Below are 21,587 nucleotides of genomic sequence, written 5' to 3' on the forward strand. Positions count from 1 at the left end.
CTGGAATTCACTATGGAGTCTCAGGGTGGCCTCGAACTCACGATGATCCTCCTACCTCTGCCTCCCGAGTGTTGAGATTAAAGGTATGTGCCACCACGCCCGGTTAAGCATGAACTTTAAAAAAATTTTTTTTTTGTTTATTTATTTGAGAGTGACAGACAGAGAGAAAGAGGCAGAGAGAGAGAGAGAGAATGGGCACACCAGGGCCTCCAGCCACTGCGGACGAAATTCAGACACGTGTGCCCCCTTGTGCATCTGGCTAACGTGGGTCCTAAGGAATTGAGCCTTGAACCGAGGTACTGAGGCTTCACAGGTAAGCGCTTAACCACTAAGCCATCTCTCCAGCTCAAAGCATGAACTTTTTGATCAACTCTTTTAGATGAGGGGATATTTGATTTAGCTGATACTAATTTCTTATTTTACTTGTGCATTTAAAAAAATGTAAGTACATATATCTTGATTTAAATTTTTTCATCATTGTACTGCTTCTAAATATTAATCATTGCAGACATGAAAACCAAATTCCTCTCTTCAAATATAACATAATGGTGATAATAGAATGTGGTGAATGGAATGGTAGCACTGGGAAAATAGTGAAAAAAGAAGTAAGGTGCATCGCTTATCTTCCAGTTTCTAGGGAATATAAATTACACATCACATATACAAATTATTAACATTATCCTTTTGTGGCTATCCCAGGATGTCCCTCAAGTGACGTCCTCAAGTAGCTTAACAAGGATGTCGTCCGGTGGTCACATTAAATTTTGACATATGAGGATGTAAGTGCTTAGAGTTTTTGGTGAGGCACATCTTCATACCGGGTAGCCCTGGCTCAAGTCTGGCATCCCAGCAACCCAGATCCAGGTTTGAGATAAAGCGCCCTACCTGGTCGAGACAGTTGCTACGTAGATATCGCAGGGCTTGCTGAATGCTCTGAGGCAGGGGCTGTCCCGTCCTCTGCACGTGGACTATGAGAGGAACGCCAAAGACAGCCCTGTCTTTGTAGTCGGGGACTTTCATCCTCTTCATGAACTTTGGAACAGACCTAGAATTCATAGAAACCACATCATGCAAGGCTCCTGGAGCAGACCGTGCAGAGAAGTTGGGGAGGCAAGGAGGAGGCCAGGCACGCTCTTGTTGGGATACCTCAGAGTTTCGACTTTCTCTCTGCTGAGTCACAGTTCGTGGTGGGGTGACTCGTGGCCCTTGCCCACGTGTTATTTCTACTGAACTGAGTGGTGCACGCCATCGGAATGTGTGTGTGGCCCTGTTTTCAAGTCAGGTGGACAATGTTCTACCTCAGTTTTGACAGACACACGTTTGAAGTGATCCGATGAACATACAGAACTCACAGAGGAAGGATACGTGTGGTTGGGTTAGAGGAGAATGGAAGGGAGAGGAGTTGAATCACATTTCCTTTGCTGTGCTCTTGCTTTTCTACAGCCAGTTCTGCTTTTTAAAGGGAACTTCAATATACAAGCATATATCAATTTGACCAACTTATAACCACTTTGAATACTTTTGGAAAAGAACCACTGGCTTTTCTACAGACATATCATGTAACATAAAACAATTGCTTGCATATTTTATATATGTATTTTAAAATTTGCCTATTATTTGGCTGTGTGTGCACAGGCGCACGTGTGTGCATGCCAGGGTTTCTTGCCACTGCGAATGAATGCCTACCCAGATTTACATGGGTGGCTGGGGGGAATTGAACAAGGGTCACCAGGCTTTGCCAGTAAGCAGCTTTAACCACCTAGCCGTCTCCCCCACCCCCACATTATATATATATATATATATATATATATATATTTTTCAAATCTATCAATTCATTTCCAATAGGTACCCATACAAGTTCCAATGCGTGCTTTAGCCTACTCCTTAATTCCAAAGGTTGACCGCCTAGTCTCATCTCTGTTTGCCAGTGGAAGCAGACGTGTACTTGAAGAATTCTACGGTCTTTGGAGGAGGTAACACTGCTAAGTCATGACGTCTGCGTGGGGCCACGAGGCGCTAGCGGCAGATGTTTGCTCTGCAAGCTGCAGGCCCTACTTTATGGCGAGCTTATTTTTAATTCCTCTCTTCACAACTAATCACTCTTGACTCATCTTTTTTTTTTTTCCTCCTCCTTCTTGGAGCCTGACTGCCTTCCCTGGCAACCTACTGAGAGCTACAAATAAAGGCGGGCCTTGCTGCTGACTTCCAGAAGGCAGCTGGCAAGCAGAACGCTGCCTGGCGGTTTCCTGGAGAGGACGGTGCCACAGCGAGAGGCTGTGCAGACACCAGAATTTGCGTCAATGCCGGTGGCTTCATGCCAATGCCCACTTAGCTGTGATCACGTGCCACGCGTGACCGTGAACGTGCTACGCACCAGGACCAGCCGTGCTTGTTGGACATGGAGTACTTCTCCATGATGGCCGTGAGGCGAAGCAGGGAGAAGCGCTGGAGCAGGCTCAGCTGGCCGGCCGTCTGGCTGCTGATGTGCGCTGACGCAGGGGACGGCTGAGGCTGGTGTGAGAGCCGGAAGCTGTTCCATGGCAGGCGCCTGCAGCGGAGATGGATGCGGGGGAAAAGGCGGTCACTCCGGGCTCTCGCTTCTGGGAAGCGGGAAGCACAGCTATCCCTCGCATAAGCCCTCGCGTGGCTGGCCAAGGAGTTTCGGAACTGAGAAACTCACAGAGCAAAATGGAACAGGGCCACGGACGTGCAGAAGTGTTATTTCGCAAAGTTCTAAGCATCTGGGAAAAGTCGCATTATCTGCTTCTTCACAGGATTTCAATAAGTGACACAATAAATTCTATCACCTTTTTTTAAAATTTTATGCCCAAATTTGTCCCCAAAGTGCTCAGAACAGCTGAGACAGGGATTAAAGGCATGCACCACCACATCCAGCAGGGAGAGGGAAAGAGGGGGGGGAATGGGAGTGCCAGGGCCTCTAGCCACTGCAAATGAACCCAGATGCCTGCACCACTTTGTGCATCTGGCTTTACATGGGCAATGGGGAGTCAAGTCTGCGCCATCAGATTTCGCAAGCAAGTGCCTTTGACCACTGACCATCTTCCTAGCTCCAGAAATTTGTCTTTCCTACAGACATAGAGATTAAACAAATGTCAACACATTCATTTCTCTGTTTACCTTTTATTTCAAATTTAGTTTTATTCAAAAACGGTTTGCGTTTTTTTTTTTTTTTAATGTGCAAAGTTCTAGCCATGCACCTTAGGTGAATGTTCACAGATAACTGCAGGCCAGCACCTGTGCGTGGGCTCCTCCCATGACTTTGAAACAATATTAATTAAAATGCCTGTATATGTGGCTGGAGAGATGGCTTAGCCATTAAGGCGCTTGCCTGCAAAGCCTAACAACCCAAGTTCAATTCCCCAGTACCCATGGAAAACCAGATGCAGAGTGGCACATGCATCTGGAATTCCTTTGCAGTTTCAGGAGGCCCTGACACACCCATCCTCACTCTGTCTCTCTCATAAATAATTAAATCAATCAAAAAATAAATTTCTCTTTCTAACTACCTAGAGCACTTACAGTAGCCCCAGGCATCTATCTGGGTTCGTTAGAGATATAAAGAAAGCATGTCACCCACCTGTTTGGCCTGGTCAGAGAGGCCCCTACACCGGAATCCCTCCTTTCTCTGACCCCAGTGGCCTCGGATTCGTTCAGGGATGTCCCATCCCTTTCCACGTCGCTAGGTGTTGTCCGCCCTTCCGAGGCAGAGTTGCCTTCAAAATCTAAGGTGATCTGATTAGGAGATGGGAAGATCGATAAGCCAGGCCCCCCCAACACCACCTCATGACTTTGCAGTTCTGGCAAGATGTTTTTGGACCAGTCATCAACTACCTCTTGGAGCCCATTGACATGCTGGATAATGTCATCCAGCTGAGGTAAGAGGTCATCCTTCTCCAGGTCCAGCAGATCGCCCGTGCTGGCGTACAGATGGGAGCCGGGGACGTTGTCATAGATACTGACTCGGCTGGCTCTGTGGCAGGAGGCCATGAGCCTGGGCTCCCTCATGCCAGGGCCCTGCTGTCTGCTCAGGGAGATGCTCCCACTTCTCCAGGTAACCCCATTGCTGTTGTCCATGGGTGAGAGGCTCTCAATGGAAAGAGCCTTGGGGAAAGTGCCTGGTTTGTGATCCTTGGGAATATGTACCACCAAGTTCTCTTGGGAGTGAAACCCATGCGCGTGGTTTGGGTCTCCTGCCTCCCGCAGCGCTGGCCCCGCCAACACATCGAGGTCCTCCAGGTACATGCCCCCACGCTTGTTGGCTTCCTGGTGGCACTTGCGCTCCTTTAGGCACGGCGTGCTCACCCTGCTGCTGGTCTCTGAAGGGCTGCTCTCCCCACTGGACTTGCTGGAGCATGGAAGCCCTCTCCTACAAGCAGCAGGGGGCGAGTTCTGCAGATCCCCGTTGGGTATTTGGATGCACTGCATGGCCTTGAAGGACTCGGGCTCCTGCTGCAACACAGGCCCGCTGATCACCAGGCCACCCGTCCGCCCTGGCCCCTTAGGCCTCCCGTGTGCTCCCTTGGCTCGGAGTGTTTCCATGCGTTTCAGAAATGATTTGGCCCTGGCCCTGGTGGGTTTCTCATTCTTGGGGTGGAAAGAAAAGCTGAGAATGTCTCGGGGGGATTGTGGGAGACTGCTGCTGACCAGGGTGGTCTCCGGCACGGGCGGTCCTTCGGCGCAGTGATGGCCCGACTGGCTGCGGCCGTCGCTGCCCCCGCTACTCTCGCTGTGGATGGAGCAGACCTCGGGCTCGCTCAGGTCAGTGAGGACACTCTCACTGCTGGTCGTGTTTCTCATCCTACAGCCTCCCGGGGACTGGGTTCTGTCTCCCCCAGGGAACAGCGTGTTCAGGTCATCCACACGAGACCACCTGCGGCTGGTTCTTTGGAAAGTCCATTTGTCGCTGATACAGAGATCTTCCTCATCGGAGTCGTCATCCTGCAAAACATCCGGCACATGCTCAGTACACGGACCAGGGCTGTGCAAACTGCCTCCTTGTCCTCTGTCACCCAGCCCCTGCTGGGGTTCTTGGGTAACCCTGTGCTATCTATGTTCCTCCCTAGTTCACAGAGGACCTCTTCTCATTTCCTTTTTTCTTTCTTTCCTTCCTTCCTTCCTTCCTTCCTTCCTTCCTTCCTTCCTTCCTTCCTTCCTTCTTTCCTTCCTTCCTTCCTTCCTTCCTTCCTTCCTTCCTTCCTTCCTACCATTTACATGGCCGTTGTGCATCCTTCCTTTGTAAGAAGTTTTTCCTGGCTGATTACACAGAGGGAATTAGTCACCATCTGATAAGGCAGTCGAAACTCATGTAGTCCTTTACACAGAGAAACTCAACCCCACCGATATAGGGCACTTCCCATTTCTTTCCAAAAACCTCTTTGCTGAGCTCCAAGACCATGATTTTTCAGCTTCCCTCCTCTGAACCTTACCTCAGTAGTTTTAAAGTTCCTGCCCCTTACCTTAGTCTGCCACACCTGTCCATCCCCCACACAAGTTAACAGCAAAACGATCTGCTGCATTCCTTTAGGTAGAAAGGTGGGAGCCAATCTAGAGATCACAAGTGTCCTACCCAGGCCTTCCTGCCTGCCCAGGCTTCCTCTGGTGAACTTGAATCAGAATGCCTGCTGTTGGCTGTGTCAGGAACTTCCCAGGGCTGGAGCTGGTTCCCACGGTTTTGCAATGTCATGCATTCTGCCTCTCACACATTGACCTCACCTATTTGTTTCTGCCTGTATTTGCAGCCCCTGAAACCAGAGAGTCTGCATTCCCCTGGAGGCAGGGATGTCTTTGTATATCTTTGCATATCCCTTGGACCCAGAAATGACTTACTTCCCATAAGGCTTTGAAACATCAGCTCCTGCCCCCTCCTCACTCCACCCAGCACCACCAAGACCACCAGTCTGCGTTCTAGTTTGAATCTTTACTCTCATTTCCTTAGTCCAGCCTTCACCATCTCTCTCTCTCTGGATCTATTACACTAAAATCCTTGCTGAAATCCTGAGCTCCTGAATGTTCCCCAGCTTCCCACAGTGCAATCTCAATATGGTTCTATGCTTTCTCATCTTGAGAGCTGACACTTGCTACTATTACAGGGAACGTTTCTTCATTTTGTGCATAGTTAGCTGCTCTCCGATGCTTGATTGTTTTATTGTTGTTAATTTGACTTTATGCTACTTTGAAATTCGGTTCTCAGACCTGGCTCTGACCCATGTTACCAGTCAAGAGCTATATGACTGTGTACACACTGCTTACTTTCTCTATACTAAGTTTCTAATACACATACACTAAGGTTAACAATAGAATGTATGGGCTGGAGAGATGGCCCAGTAGTTCAGGCACTTTCCTGCAAAGCCCCAGCCAGGTTCAATTCCCCAGTACCCACATAAAGCTATATGGAGAAAGTGGCTCATGCAGCTTGAGTTTGTCTGCAGTGGCTAGAGGACCTGTTGCATCCATTCTCTTTCTCTTCTTGTGAATAAATTAATAAGAATATATTTTTAAAAATAGGCCATGCCTTACAGGTTTGCTGAGGGGATTAAAAAAGGTTATGTAAAAAAAAAAAAGGTTATGTACTTAGTAGTAGAGTATTTGCTCAGTCGTTTGTCTAGCTTTTTATATGTTTACCATCCACCTTCATGCTACTGACTTTACAATATATAGGTTTCAAGACAAAGTCAACAGATGCACAGTCAGTAATTGTGAGAATTTTTCTATTTATGTTGTCTTTCAAAATCTGGGTTCTATCTGGGTTGGACTAAATTTGAACATTCAAGAGTAAAGTAGAAGAAGCTATAAGGTCAAGGTCCTTACAATAATCCCAGGGCTTTGACATCACAGTGAGAAATTTAGCTCTGATTTAAGAAATATGTATATAAAGTGTTTGCTAAATAACTTGGAAAATTGTCACTACTGCACATGGAAAATGGGCAAGACTGTAGGATGATGACCTAAATCAGATTTCTTTGTGGTCCTATTTCTTCTTTTCTTGTGATTATCATGAAAACCAACATCTGGGCTGGAGAGATGGCTTCCAGTGGTTAAGGTGCTTGCCTGTGAAGCCTAAGGACACATGTTTGACTCTCCAGGTCCCATGTAAGCCAGATGCACAGTGACCCAAGTGCACAAGGTCACATATGTACACAAGGGGCACATGTGTCTGGAGTTCGATCGCAGGGCCTGGAGGCCCTGGCATGCCAATTCTCTCTCTCTTTCCCTCTCTTTCTCTCTCTCTCTCTCCCACATAAAAAAAACCCAACATCTAAACCTAAACATGAAAATAATATAAACATAAAGTACCATGATAGCTGAGGCTGAGCTTGATGGATTCTCATATCACATCCCAGGAAGTTTGAGAGAAAGTAATATTAAGCAAGCCTTCTGAAAAAGCTCTTTCAGCAAACAGTTGTAGAGAAGGACCCACTGCTTTTAAAGAAAACATAGCTGTGTAAAAATAGAAACCCTAATATTTAATGTTGGTCCCAACAACTCATACTCCATAACTGATGCCACCAAAGCACATACAAGTTGGATAAGGACTCTTTTATTTAGATTACGAAGAGATGCCAGGCAGGGCTCTGTGAGCTGAGGACAGAATACTGCTTCTGTCTGCTGGGCTCTAAGAGCTTATAGCACCAGCTTTGGCCAACTGAAGCATGAGATAAAATGGTAAACTCCTGGGAAAGCATGAAATAGTTTAAAGGAAATTCTGCAGTTATTTATGGTTACTTTTTTAACCAAAGCAATGAAACTGAAACAAAAGCAATAGAAACATAAAAACAGCAAAGAAAAAAAAATGAAAATTACACTTATTTCCTTTAGAGTCCTGAGAAGACAATTATCATAACATATTCCTGAGAGTATAAGCATGTAGTGACATATAACAAGAGATAAACTTCATATCATAACATAGGGCATGCAACCACAGTACACCCAAGCAAATAAAGGAGAATTAAGTTATAGTAATTTTCATTGTTTGTTTGCTACTCTGATTTTTTATATAGGTTGAAGCATCCCTAATCCAAAAATATAAATTTTGAAGTGCTCTAAAATCTAAACATTTGGGAGTAATGACAAGAGCCATAGCAGCTTGACTTTGAACACCTGTAGAGGTTATAGTTTTAAAAAAAGGCAAGTACATTTTGTGTACATACATATATATTTTTGTGTAAAATTACCTACAAGTTATGTGTACAGGCTTTACATGTGATACAAGTGAATTTCATGTTTAGACTTTGGTTTCAACTCAAAGTTATCTCAATATACATATGCCAGTATCAATACTCAAAAATACTTAAATCTGACTCCTTTCTTGTCCCAAGCATTTTGGATAAGGAATATGTAGCCTAGTTTCGTCTGTTTCATCTCTTAAAATGGTACGTGTGCTGAGTATGATGGTGCACACCTTTAATCCCAGCACTTGGTAGGCAGAGGTGGGAGGATCACCATGAATTTGAGGCCATCCTGAGACTCCATAATGAATTCCAAGGCAGTCTGAGCTAGAGCAAGACCCTACCTAAAAATATAGTATGCAAAACACATTGTAATAAAATAATTTTTTTTTAATACCTGGGACTAAGTTTCAGGTGCACAGTTGATTTCCCATCAGGACCTGAAGATGTATACTGATTGCTTAGTAGACTATTAGATTTCATTGTTTGCTCACTGTTTTTTTTGAGGTTAGGAACAATCTGTGTTTATACAAAAATGTGAAATGGAGAGTCCTAAGAGGTAAATAGTGGTTATAAAGGAAAACTATCTTTATTCTCCAATAACAATGGTATAGCACACCATAGACATATTATGGGTAAAGAACATCAGGATTTTAATAAGAAACAGACTAAAAGCTCTCATACTATTGCTGTGGTTAAGGATGCCTAACTGTGCTGAATGTTACTAGAGTTTTCTGAGTAAATGGGTAACTCTACCAAGGTGTGATCAAAATCAACAGTAAATGATGGAGGAGTCAGTAGAGGCATACCTTAAGGTCATGCCCATTTAAAAAATATTAAAAAAATATTTTTACTTATTTATTTGAAGGAGAGAGAGGATGAGCACACCAAGGACTTCAGTCACTTCCAAAGAATTCTATACGCCTGTACTACCTTCTGTATGTGGCTTACATGGGTACTGGGGAATCAAACTTAGGTCCTCAGGCTTCACAGGGCAAGTGCCTTAACCACTGAGCAATCTCTCCAGCTCATTATGCCAATTTTAAATACAACTTCAATGAGCTGGATGTCTCATACTTTTAAAACAAAATGATGACACAAGGCCAGGCCCTGAAGAATCATGAGCTAGGACCCTTTCTGAGACTCAGTTTTCTAATTCATAAAATAAAATACAGTGAGATATACATCTAAGTTGGTCAATAACAGAACTAAATGTAGTTGTATGTAAATTATAGATAAACCTATTACTGTTTGAGGTTAGCAATATAGGCTAATTCCCAAATCAAAAATCTGTAATGCTATGAAATGAAACTTTTTGAAGGCTTGCATGACACAAATAGAAAGTTGCATACCACAAAACTTGGCTTTATGTGTAAATTTATTAAAAATATATTATATGCCACTGCCTGTAAACTTTGCATATAAGATATAATGTGAAAAATAAACAAATTTCATGTTAGGCCTATCCTCAGATAAATATGCAAGTATTCCAAAAATCTAAAAACAATCCAAATCCAAACACTATCTTGCACAGCATTTTGGATGAGGAATAATGAACCTGTGTTAAGCAATATGATGATCTTAATCGAGTTGAAGGATGGTGTGGTAGTTTGGAAGTAAATAGGACCCTATAGCCTCATGTGTTTTAGTACCTGATCCCTAGTTGGTGGCACTATTTGAGAAGGTTGTGGGACCTTTAAGATGTGGAGCCTTGCTGGAAGAAGGGTGTCACTGGGGGTGGGTCTTAAGGTGTTACAGCCCAGCCCTGCTTGGCTGTTTCCTTCTTCCCTGATGATGTGAAGATGGGAAGTAGGCTTCCTGCTCAGACCTGCCATACCCTTCTCACCATGATGACATCTCCCCTGGAAACTGTAAGCCAAAATAAGTCCTTTCCTTCCATTAGCTACTTCTGGTTAAGTATTTTGTCCTAGTGAAAAAAAGTAACTAGTAAATGATAGCTTGTTAACAACCTAAAATTATACAATGTAAAATAAAAGGTGCTATTTTCAAAAATCAACTCTCAGGGGCTGGAGAGATAGCTTAGTGGTTAAGGCACTTGCTTGCAAAGCCAAAGGACACAGGTTCGATTCCCCTGATCCCATGTAAGCCAGATACACAAGGTGGCACATGTGTCTGGAGTTCATTTGCAGTGGCTAGAGGCCCTGGCATGCCCATTCTCTCCTTTTTCTCTCTTCCTCTCTCATAAATAAATAAATAAAATACTTAAGAAAATCAGCTCTCAGATATGAAGGATAATCTATAAATAACTTTGAGGGTTTTAGCAGGTTTAATCTTAATGTAAATTAACCATCTAATCTGGCTGCCAAAGATGCCAACCTGATACTGTATGACTATAGTCTGATTACTATGACTCTAAAGGTGAGAACCTATATCGTATTCTCACTGGCCTCATATGTTATGAACAGTAGCTTTTTCCTAAGTGGCATCTTTTAAGGGGTGCATTTCTACAAATGAGTCATTAGGATGGACAAGAATCTAGGGACTATATAACTTTGTTTGAAAGATGGTTAAAAGACTAGCTTGGTTAAGAAACAAGGAACTCCATATGGCCAGAGTGTTCCAACTTCTGTGTCCTCACAGAGACAGGCACAGAAGCAGTGAGTAAGCACGACAACCTTTGGTCACCTTGCGACAGGGCTATCTTGGTTATCCATGGTTTCACTTGATGGTCTTGTCTCGTTGGACAGGGGAATTAGTTTATCTACCATAACCCACAGCATGCCATATAACATTCCACGGTTTCACGTTGAGATAATCTAAATTTTTAACTTTATAATCACAGGATAATTGTAAGCTAATGATGAAGGGTGAATTTTGAAAAGCAAACAACTTTGTTTTGAATAATATTGACTTGAAATAATGCCCTTAGCTCTGAAATGGTTTTTAAATCTCATTTCATACTACTTAACATATACTCTGTGGCTACTTCCTTTAAGATGACTGGCATTAAAACCAAAGCAACAAGGGAGGGGATGGGCAGATGGCTCAGCAGTTCAAGGCACTTGTTTGCAAAGCCTACTGGACCGAGTCCCCGGTACCCACATAATGCTAGATACACAAAGTGACACATGTATCTAAAGTTGGGTTACAGTGGTAAGTGGCCCTAGAATGTTTGTATACCTCACCCCTTCTTGCAAATAATTGAATAAAAACATATAAAAAGGAAATTTTAGACATACATTCTTCCCTGTGAGTACTGTTGTCAGCCAGCTCACATTAGCTTACAAACATAAAGCCTATTTATGTTCAAAATCCTTTATGGATAGCCACAGCACTTTAAGTGCATGCATAGGCATTTACCATGAGAGATTAGATTACTGCCCTTTCAATGGAAACTTTTTGTTTAGTTCAGACAGATGAACAGCAAAAAATTATTAGTATTATGACAAGTCTTCTTATATGTATGGTTTCAAAAAACATTCATAATTTTTATCATTTCCCCTATTTTTCATTCTATTTTTATTTCTTTTTTTTTTAAAAAAAATCATTTCATTTATTTGTTTACTTGACAGAGAAACAGAGAAGGAGAATGGGCACACCAGGGCCTCCAGTGACTGCAAAAGAACTCCAGATGCATATGCCCCCTTGTACATCTAGCTTATGTGGGTCTTGGAGAATTGAACTAGGATTCTTCAGATTTGCAGGCAAACACCCTAACCGCTAAGCCATTGTTCTATTTTTCTCTGTTCTATTCCATTGGTTTATATATTTATATGATTTTGTATTGCTTGACTATATTAATGTTATTTGTTCTTGTGCTTTCTATACATTTAAAACATTCATATTTCTGACAATTCATTTGTATTCAGTTTTTTTTATAAAAGTATCTATGGTAGACTGGAAGTTAAAACAAACAAACAAACAAGCAATTCACCACAGATAGATTGAGAAAATTTGTTCTAGGCCCAATAGAGGCCAGAAAACTTTATGAAAGGTCAGATACTAAATATTTTGGGTACACAGGTATGGTCTCTGTTGCAACTATTTCACTTTGCTGTGGCCAAGAAAAGAATGAGTGTGACTGTGTTTTATAAGTAAACTGTGTTTACTTATAAAATCAGGAGCAGCAATTTGCCATCCTCTGCCACAGAAGACGGAGCAGAAGAGATGCTATGATGTGAGAAAAGGAATGGGTATTTATGCCTCTCCAGAGAAAAGAGGTGTATCACATGGGCTACTTTTTTTTTTTATTTTTAATTTTTGTTTGAGAGAGACAGAGAGACAGAGAGAGAGAATTGGCACTCTAGGGCTTCCAGCCACTGCAAACAAACTCCAGATGCATGTGCCACCTTGTGTATCTGGCTTACGTGGGTACTGGAGAATCAAACCTGGGTCTTTTGGCTTTGTAGGCAAGCACCTTAACTGCTAAGCCATCTCTCCAGCTCTGTTTTTTTTTTTTTTTTTTAAAAACATGTAATCTAATGTTTACCTAATCTAATGTTTATCTAAGAATTAGAATAACAAGACAGCTGGGGATATAGCTTAGTGCTGAAGCTATGGGAGGCTACGATTTCTATCTCTAGCACAAAAAAGAGAAAGAAAAGAAAAGAAAAGAAAAGAAAGAAAGAAAGAAAGAAAGAAATAGAGAAAAGTCGAGTGTCATCATATAAACACCAAAGCTCAAAGACCCTGAGGAGAGTCTGATGTCATCATGAAGCTCACATGGATTTGCAGGACACAATGAGGCAGAAACATTTTCCTGAGACCAGGCAGCCAGGAGTTTTTAAATCCCATGAGCTGCCATGTTTGTCTTTCTTTTTCCTCAAAAAGAGCATTCTTCACTGAAAGTATATATTCCTTAGAGACAGATGCCACTCTGAAGAGAAGGAAGGAATTTCATATATATATTCATACATATTTTATTTATTTGGCAGAGAGAGAGAGAGAGAGAGAAAGAGAGAGAGAGAGAGAGGGAATGGGTGTGGCAGCCACTGCAAACAAACGCCAGACACCTGCGTCCCCTGTGCAAGCTGGCTTACATGGGTCCTGGGGAATTGAACCGGGGTCCTTAGGCTTTGCAGACAAATGCCTTAACCACTAAGCCATCTCTCCAGCCTGGGAGGGATTTCTTTTTTGTTGGTTTCCTTTTGAGATAGGGTCTCACTCTAGCTTGCACTAACCTGGCCTTGAACTCCCAGTCACTTCTCCTCCCTCAGCCCCGCAAGCACTGAGATTAAAGGCAGAGCCACAGGGATCTGCAGCTGTGAGAAGGAACCAGCCCACAGCGAGGCACACACTTGGAAGCGTAGTCCTGTGCTCTGGGGCTGAGTCAGCAGCGGGGAAGCGGGAATGTGCCACTTGGAACGTGACAGGCCTGAGGAACCAGTCCAACTGCTGCAGAGTCCCCAGGCTCTTCCAAAGTGCCTCTTGGCAGGCTTCAGTCAGTCTATCAGTGAGGCACACAGCTAGGCTCAAGAACCTTCCACCTGAGGGCAGGTGTGATCTCGTTTCTCACAGTGCTTCATGAACGGCATCTGACACGCAAGCAGAGCACACACGGCCACGCATGACTTGAGTTTTACCACAGTCGCTCATTTATGGATTCTCATCTTCTTCCCCGGGCTCAGCTTGCCCAAGTCCACAAAATTAAGCAAACTTTCCACAGAGACAGCACCCTGTGGACGTTGTTCTAAAACCAAAGGCTGTCTGAATGTATGGCTGAGGGAAGGTGACCCTCTCCCAGGGCTCAGGCCAAGCACCCACACGGCCATCTAACACAACCCCAACTCTCTCAAAAGCGAAGACACAAAGTCCATTTCCGGGGTATCTGGGTTCAAATGCTGTCTCTCCTTTCTCTGTGTGACTTTGGGCAATTGATTGAACCCTTCATCTCTATATCTGTAACGTGGAGCTAATGAGGAAAACCAGAGCCTGGCAGAGGGGAGGCCCCATGTCAGCATTTGCTCATCACACAGCCTGGCAAGCCAGTCCACAGAGGCTCCCCCTGTAGATGACTTCAAATGAGAATAAATAAGAGGAAACGCTGCTGTTTTTGTTTAATCTTTTTTTGTTTTTCTTTCTTTCTTAAAAAATATTTTATTTTTATTTATTTGACAGAGAAAGAGGGAGGGAGAGAGAGAATGAGTGGGTGTGCTAGAGCCTCCAGCCACTGCAAACAAACTCCAGATGTGTGTGCCACCTTGTGCATCTGGCTAACATGGGTCCTGGGGAACTGAACCTGAGTCCTTTGGCTTTGCAGGCAAGCATCTTAACAGCCAAGCCATCCCTCTAGCCCCTTGTTTGTTTTCTAACTAAGTGAATTCCAAAGTTTGCTAAAGTTTCATGGGCTCTTTGGTTTTTAAGTCTCTGTTTCCGATCATTTAGCCCAGTCTTAGCTCCTATTCATTTTTTTAAATAGTAAAATAAGGGACTATTCTATGACTTACATCAGGGACACATCCCAGAAATGGTGCCACCACAAAGCCCACTCCTATGTGGTTGCTAGGAATCTGCCACAGATGTGGGTTATTACTGAAGTTCATAAGTGAGTGGGGACCACAAGTTGGAAATTTTTTATTTGAAAATGCAGGTTATGAGTCTCCAATTTACAATGTGAGAAGCACTATTTTATTCAAGTGCGTATATTTTGTGAGGTCTGTAACTAAACAGGGAAGAAAAGAGTGCGTGGAACTATATCCAATGTAAGGAGTACACCAAGAATGTCAGAATACCAAAGAGACCAATTTACAGAGGCGCTTTTGTGAAGGTAGCACAACGCAGAGAGGCTGACGACTGTTATTCACGAATATCTTGCTTGTGGGCTTTGAAAAGCTAGTGACAGCGTAAAAATCCGATCACACCACATTGTGGGAAACAAATCATGTCATGAGTTTCTGACACCCAATTTTGTGACATGCTGCAGTTAAAGGTCTGTATAGACTGGCCATCTGAGGACCCTTGCTGTAAGACACACAGGAACGGCTGTGTTCAGTTTAATAAGAACCATGTGTTATAATCAAAACAACATCTGACCCACATGCTTCAAATACTATGTATTCTTCTCAAGGGTCTGTTCAGCCAGACAGCTGTTGGGAGGTTTGTTCCCACATTTTAAATTTGTCTTCAGCCTGGAGAAATTGTTCATGCTTAATATTTCTCTGGATATTATTGTTTTTCACCCTTTCACCTCCTAAGATGAAATCTTTGGTTCCTAGCTCGAATCCCAAATTGCTTTTAAATGGGGTCAAGGCAAAATGATTTGACTTTTTGAGGGGTGCTATTTTAGAGGAGAAATTCAGGTAATCTTCTTTTAAAGGTTAGGTTACTCCAGAGTGATTGAAAGTCCATTGGATGTAATGATTTCTCTGTTTAAACCAGAGTTGCAAGACACTTTCTTTTGACTGGAGGATATTTTCCTGTGCTTCTTCAAAGTATTCTGAGGCCTGACTTGTTACACTGTGGAATTAGAGATGATGGATGCAAAAGTACTTATTGATTTTAATTTTATATTTTCTGAACAGGACCAATTCAGTGAGAAAGGAAAGCTGGACGCACGGTGATTTGGAGTTTGGAATCAGACGTGCCTGAGCTTGAGAGCCTGTTGAGTCACCAGTTGAAAGGTTCTAGACAAATGACAAGTTGAATTTCCTTATTTAGAAAACAGAGAAGCCTTGCATGAATGGGGGAAATGAGATAGTGTGGGGTAAGAACATGATTTATCTCCTGGAAAACAGTAAGTGCTAAATAAAGTGTAAGCTGGATCTGTCTTACTCCAAATGCTTGGGACCAGGAGTGTTTGGGATATCGAGGCCAGCGTTGACTATGCAGCAGGTTGGGGACCACCTTGGGTTACATGCGATCTTGTTTCAAAAAAAAAAAAAAGTTGGATTTTGGAGCATTATGGACTTCAGGTATTTGGATTTTCATATTATAGATTGATCCTTTCTTCCTTCCTTACATCCTTCATTCCTCTTTCTCCCCTCTCTCCCTTCCCCTTCTTTTCTCTTTCCCTTCCTCTTATATTTTCACCTAGAGCCCGGCATATGGGATACAAGTTCTGTACCACTAAGCTATGTCCTCAGCTCTTCATGGCTTCATTTCAAAACCTGTATATCAAGGGGCTAGAGAGATGGCTTAATGGATAAGGCATTTGTCTGCAAAGCCAAAGGACCCAGGTTCAGTTCCCCCATAACCCACATAAGCCAGATGCACAAGGAGCACACATGTCTGGAGTTAGTTTGCAATGGCTGTCTCTCTTCTCTCTATCTCTGTCTTTCTCTGCTTGTAAATAAATAAATAAATAAATAAATAAATAAATAAATAAATAAATAAATAAAGCCTTGTATACCAAGTCTTGCTTACGCAGGGGCAAGGGTATATTCGGAGTCCTACAAGGATCAAAAAGCTTAGATTTTGAAAGCTGAAGGGTGAAAGTTGAAGCAGATGCAGTTGGTGCATGGTGATGACAGTCCCCGACCTCTGCACTCCATCACCAAGTGAGCTTGCCTGAGAATGGATGCGCACCTGACATGCTGTTGAATTAAAATGCGGCTGGAAAGAATGAGCCAGAAGATGCTTGGCATGGGCCCATCGATTCTTTCCTGAATCTCATCATTTACTAATTATTGTGGACTATGTGGGTCTAACAGGGGTCGACAATTACAGCTACAGACTTCTGAAAGAGTACCCCGAGGAATCGAGATGTTGCTTCTTTTGCAAGTCTTCTAAAAAAAAAAAAAACCTACGGCAAAGTGAAACAAGTGCACTTCAGGGTGGAATCGTAACGGATATGATTACACTAGCTGGGATAAGAGGAGAGGCTTGGATAGGAAACAGATGGTGAGGCATGAGGGACGCTTGCTTGGATTCATGCTGGTTTGAATCTGTGACTAGAAACTGCTCTGTTGGTGTGGTCTCAGCAAAGTGTGGACACCTACCTTTTTTCGTTGGAAGTTCACATCAAGTTTCATTGAGGCACACTTGTTCAATGTATTAAGTCGTCTGAAATGGAAAGGAGAATGTTATGGCTACTGTCACTAATGAGCCTAAATGTTCCTTCCAGTTTGACAATTCTTCTTTATTTCCAGTATATCTGAAAGTGCTGAAACCACCATGTCCCACCACGTCCCACCACAGGGCTGCACCCGTAGGAGATTAGCTGGAAAATAGCTTAAAATAGCTTGAACCTGTGCTCTAGCCTCCTGACCAGCGAGTCCAATCCCCAGCTCTTCTCCAGTCGAAACCCAGTCCTCAACTGGGCGTGGTGGCGCATGCCTTTAATCCTAGCACTTGCGAGGCAGAGGTAGGAGGATGGCTGTGAGTTTGAGGCCACCCTGAGAATACAGAGTGAATTCTAGGTCAGCCTGGGCTAGAGTGAGACCCTACCTCAAAAAAAACCAAAGTAAATAAAGAAATAATTAAATTAAATTAAATTAAAAATAATAAACCCATCCCTCTTCTGTCTTTTCTTTCTACTTTTCTCAGAACCCATTCCCATCACTTTAGCTATACTTTCACCAGCCCCTGACTCACTGTATCGACTTTCCATCATGTCTGTTCTCTTGATCCCCAAGTATCTCCTCAACTACGCACTTTTCCTTCTGCTCTGAGGCGGTAGGTATATATGGAAAAATACCTTGTACCAGAGTGCTGAATTAAATGTGCTATGTCTTCCCACACACTTGCATGTATGTGGAAGCCCAAGCACCAGTGGGATATATTTGGGGTATAGAAGTGAGAAGGGTAGATGAGGGGTCCCTCGTCCCGCAGGACTAGTGTCTCTGACACCAAGATGGGTGCACTCTTTCTCTTCTACTTGTCAACACCAGGAGAAGGTGGATTTCTGCAAGTCTGGAAGAATTCCTCACCAAGAACCAAATCCTGCCAGCACCTTGACCTTGGAGTTTATGGTCGCTAGAGTTATGACAAAATAAACAGTTTGTTGAAGCCACCCAAACAGTAGTATTCTGCCACGGCAACCAATACTGAGTAATAATAAATACATTCTGATGTGCATCTCAGCTGGGCTCCCAAAATTGCTACACAGCATGATTCCCTCCATTCCTCCTCCTACCCCATTGGCTCCAAATGTCAGAATGTCCAAGATCCCCTTCCACAGCTGATGGCTTAGCCCCTTCTGCCAGCTGTGAGGGACATGCTACTAGGCCTGAGTTCTTGTAAAAATCCTCTCCCCCTCCATAGATTTTTATCTGTGTGCTCATCAATCCTATATCCTTTCTCTTTTGTCTTACAGGCAAAGATGGTCCTGTTGTGTTTTTGAAGGCTAACCTTTAATCTTGCTTTTATTCAACATTCACCGGTCATCTGGGACCACATTTTCCCTTCTCATCTTAACAAACTCTCAACTGCTCACTGTTCTTGAAGACCATTCTGTCTTAAATAAACTCCCCAATTTTAATCAGCCCCTTAAAAGTCTATAATCAAGCAAACTACCACCTTCCTTCAATTCTATACCCACCAAATATCTATGTTGTCCTTACATTCTCCTTTTTACTACTTAACTTGATTGGAATATCCTTAATTTTCATTCGCTCATTAATATTAATTTCATGAAATTCTCTTTGTAAATATCTTTATTATTTTGTTTTACTTGACTTCTGCTTAAAAATCATGATTCTGTATGATTGTGGCATAAAGATCCAAGGATTTCTTACTATACCATTCTCTACTTTTCACTCTTTGGAAACAGTTCTTAACTCTTTTTTTCTTTCTTTTGGTACTTATTTCTAATAATCTTCCTGTCTCTGTTGCCCTCAGTGCTGGGATTACAGCCAGGAATGGCCATGTCCTAATTTTCTATGTGTGTTCTGGGAACTGAATTCAAGTCTCATGCATGCACAGCAAGCATTATTGTCACTAAGCCAGCTTCCTAGACCAAACTTATTTCTTGACCTTACTAAGTCTCTGTGTGGACATTTGATTTCAGAAGAAATGACTCTAGAAGTTATTGGGATTTTTAAAGTAATTTAAAAACTTTTTATTATTTATTTTTTGAGAGAAAGAGGCTGAGAGAGAAAGAAAGAGAGGCAGAGAGAGAAAGAGAGAGAGAGAGAGAGAGAGAGAATAGGCACACCAGGGCCTCCAGCCACTGCAAACAAACTCCAGAAGTATACGCCCCCTTGTGCATCTGGCTTATGTGGATCTTGGAGAATTAAACCGTGATCCTTTGGCTTTGCAGGCAAATGCCTTAACTGCTAAGCCTTTTCTCCCGCCTGTTATTGGGATCTTTGAAGCAAGCAAATTTAGATGTTAATCTTTCACCTTTGAACAATGCCTCGTGTCTTTTTTTTTTTTTTTTGTATGTACAGATATTACACTTTCACTTCAATGAGTTTTGGTAACTGTATATATCCTAAAACAAGATGAAGGGCACTTGTTTATACTGGAGTTTTCCCTTGTGTTCCTTAATCCCTATTACCACACCCTCTCCCATTACTTCCAATGCTATTGTCTTTCTGATTTCCATCATCCTTAGATAAATTTTGCTTATTTTTGGTCACCATATAAGTAGAATCATATAGCATGTATTTTTAATGTCCCTTGTTTTTATTCAGCATATTAAAAATATTTACTTATTTATTTGAGAGAGGGAAAGAGGCAGAGAGAGAGAGGGTGGGGGGAGGGAGGGAGAGAGAACCGGCAGGCCAGGGCCTCCAGCCACTGCACATAAACTCCAGACACATGCACCACCACCTTAACTGCTAAGTCATCTCTCCAGCCCCAATATATTTGTTGTTGTTGTGAGGTAGGGTCTTGCACTAGCCCAGGCTTACCTGGACATCACTATGTAATTTCACGGTGGCCTCAGACTCACAGTTCCTACCTCTGCTGTGATTAAAGGCATGCGCCACCACACCCGGCTCATCTCACTTTAAAACACCCTAGATTCTGGTGAAATCTTTCCTCACCGGTATCTCGGGGCTACATGACAGGCTACTCACTGCTCGCACACATGCGTGAGGCCCCGCAGCCTTTTACATTTAGTGTCAAACCTGAGCTTACCGCAGACTTTTCAAAACCTCTTTCCTCTACTTAGTGTCCTGTCTTGACTAAAAGAATCGCCAAGAGGCTACCCACTCTAGAAAGCCTCTATCCTGACACTGCCCTTCAAGTTATACATTTATGGATCACTAGGTATGGTCAAGTTATTTCTGTGATATTTTTAAAGTTTTGCCATTCCTTTGGCCCTAACTCAGTCCCTTCTCACCTTTCATCTGGAATCAGAGAACAGCCTCTTAATTGGTTTCATTCCATTTCCAGTGCTTCACATTGAAAACACATACATACACACACACACACACACACACAGTGGTAAAGCACAAACAAGCCATCCTACTTTATGATAGTTTTTGATATATGATATCCACACAAAACATCAAATGACTCATCATTTATATTTTACACACTTAAATATGTATACATATACATACACACACACACACACACACACACACACACACATGGAGCAATAACGAAACAAATAAAAAAATCTTTAAAAAAATATTTTTAGAGGGGCTGGAGAGAAGGCTAAGCTGTTGAGGCACTTGTCTGCAAAGCCCCAGTTCAACTCCCCAGTACCCACATAAAGCCAGATGCACAAAGCGTTGCATCCATCTGCAGTTTGTTTACAGTGGCTAGAGGTCCTGGTGTGCCCATTCTCCCTTCCTTTCCCCCCTCTCTCTTCTCTCTCTCCCTCCCTTTGCTTGAAAACAAATTTAAAAAACATTTTTACACACCTACGTTCAATTTCCCAGTCCCCATGTAAAGCCAGATGTTCAAAGTGGGTCACACATCTGGAGTTGGTCTTCAGTGTCAAGAGGCCCTGCTATACCCATTCATTCCTTCTCTCTCTCTCTAAAATAGATAAAAATATTTAACAAGAAAACATACTCAGCATTGGACCCGGTGACCACACTATTTAACATTTACCCAGATGGGTTTAAAATTTATTTCCACATGTAAATTTGCAGGTGGGTGTTTATAGCAGCTTCTTTCATCATTTCCAAAACTTGAAAGCAATCAAGACACCAGGTGAATGGATTGATATACAGTACAGCCTGGCAATGGAATATTATCCATTGATAATTTAAAATGAGCCATTAAGACATGGAAACCATGGAGGAAACTGAGATGTATATTACTCAGCAAATAAAAGCCATTATAAAAACATCTTCAAATAACGACTCTAATTAGAAAACTCTGTAGAAGAACCATGACTTTGAAGACAGTGAAATTCAGTGGTTGCCAGCGACTAGGGAGCAGGAGGGATGAAGACACAGAGCAGAAGGTGTTTAGGTCAGTGAGAGATGAACTATATCTCATTAAGCATTTCTCAAGGCTGACAAAATAAACTCCTGGAAGGGAACCTGGATGTACACTGTGTTCTTTGGTTAATAGTAATGTACAGGTAGGTCCACAGCT

At 42.7% G+C, this 21,587-nt stretch overlaps 1 protein-coding gene across 3 annotated transcripts in view; it reads right to left on the reverse strand.

The window, feature by feature from the left end:
• The window catches only part of Stard13 (StAR related lipid transfer domain containing 13), a 253,179-nt gene that overhangs the window by 26,461 nt on the left and 205,131 nt on the right, over window positions 1-21,587 (reverse strand). For all 3 annotated transcript variants that reach the window (XM_004659996.2, XM_004659995.2, XM_045154367.1), the window contains exons 4-7: window positions 17,084-17,147; window positions 3,599-4,959; window positions 2,375-2,548; window positions 886-1,045 (exon numbers count right to left, since the gene is read on the reverse strand). In XM_004659996.2, the coding sequence (XP_004660053.2) occupies window positions 886-1,045; window positions 2,375-2,548; window positions 3,599-4,959; window positions 17,084-17,147 (1,759 nt within the window). The remainder of the gene's footprint in view (window positions 1-885; window positions 1,046-2,374; window positions 2,549-3,598; window positions 4,960-17,083; window positions 17,148-21,587) is intronic.

This window comes from Jaculus jaculus, chromosome 7, assembly GCF_020740685.1.
Source record: "Jaculus jaculus isolate mJacJac1 chromosome 7, mJacJac1.mat.Y.cur, whole genome shotgun sequence".
NCBI lineage: Eukaryota > Metazoa > Chordata > Mammalia > Rodentia > Dipodidae > Jaculus > Jaculus jaculus.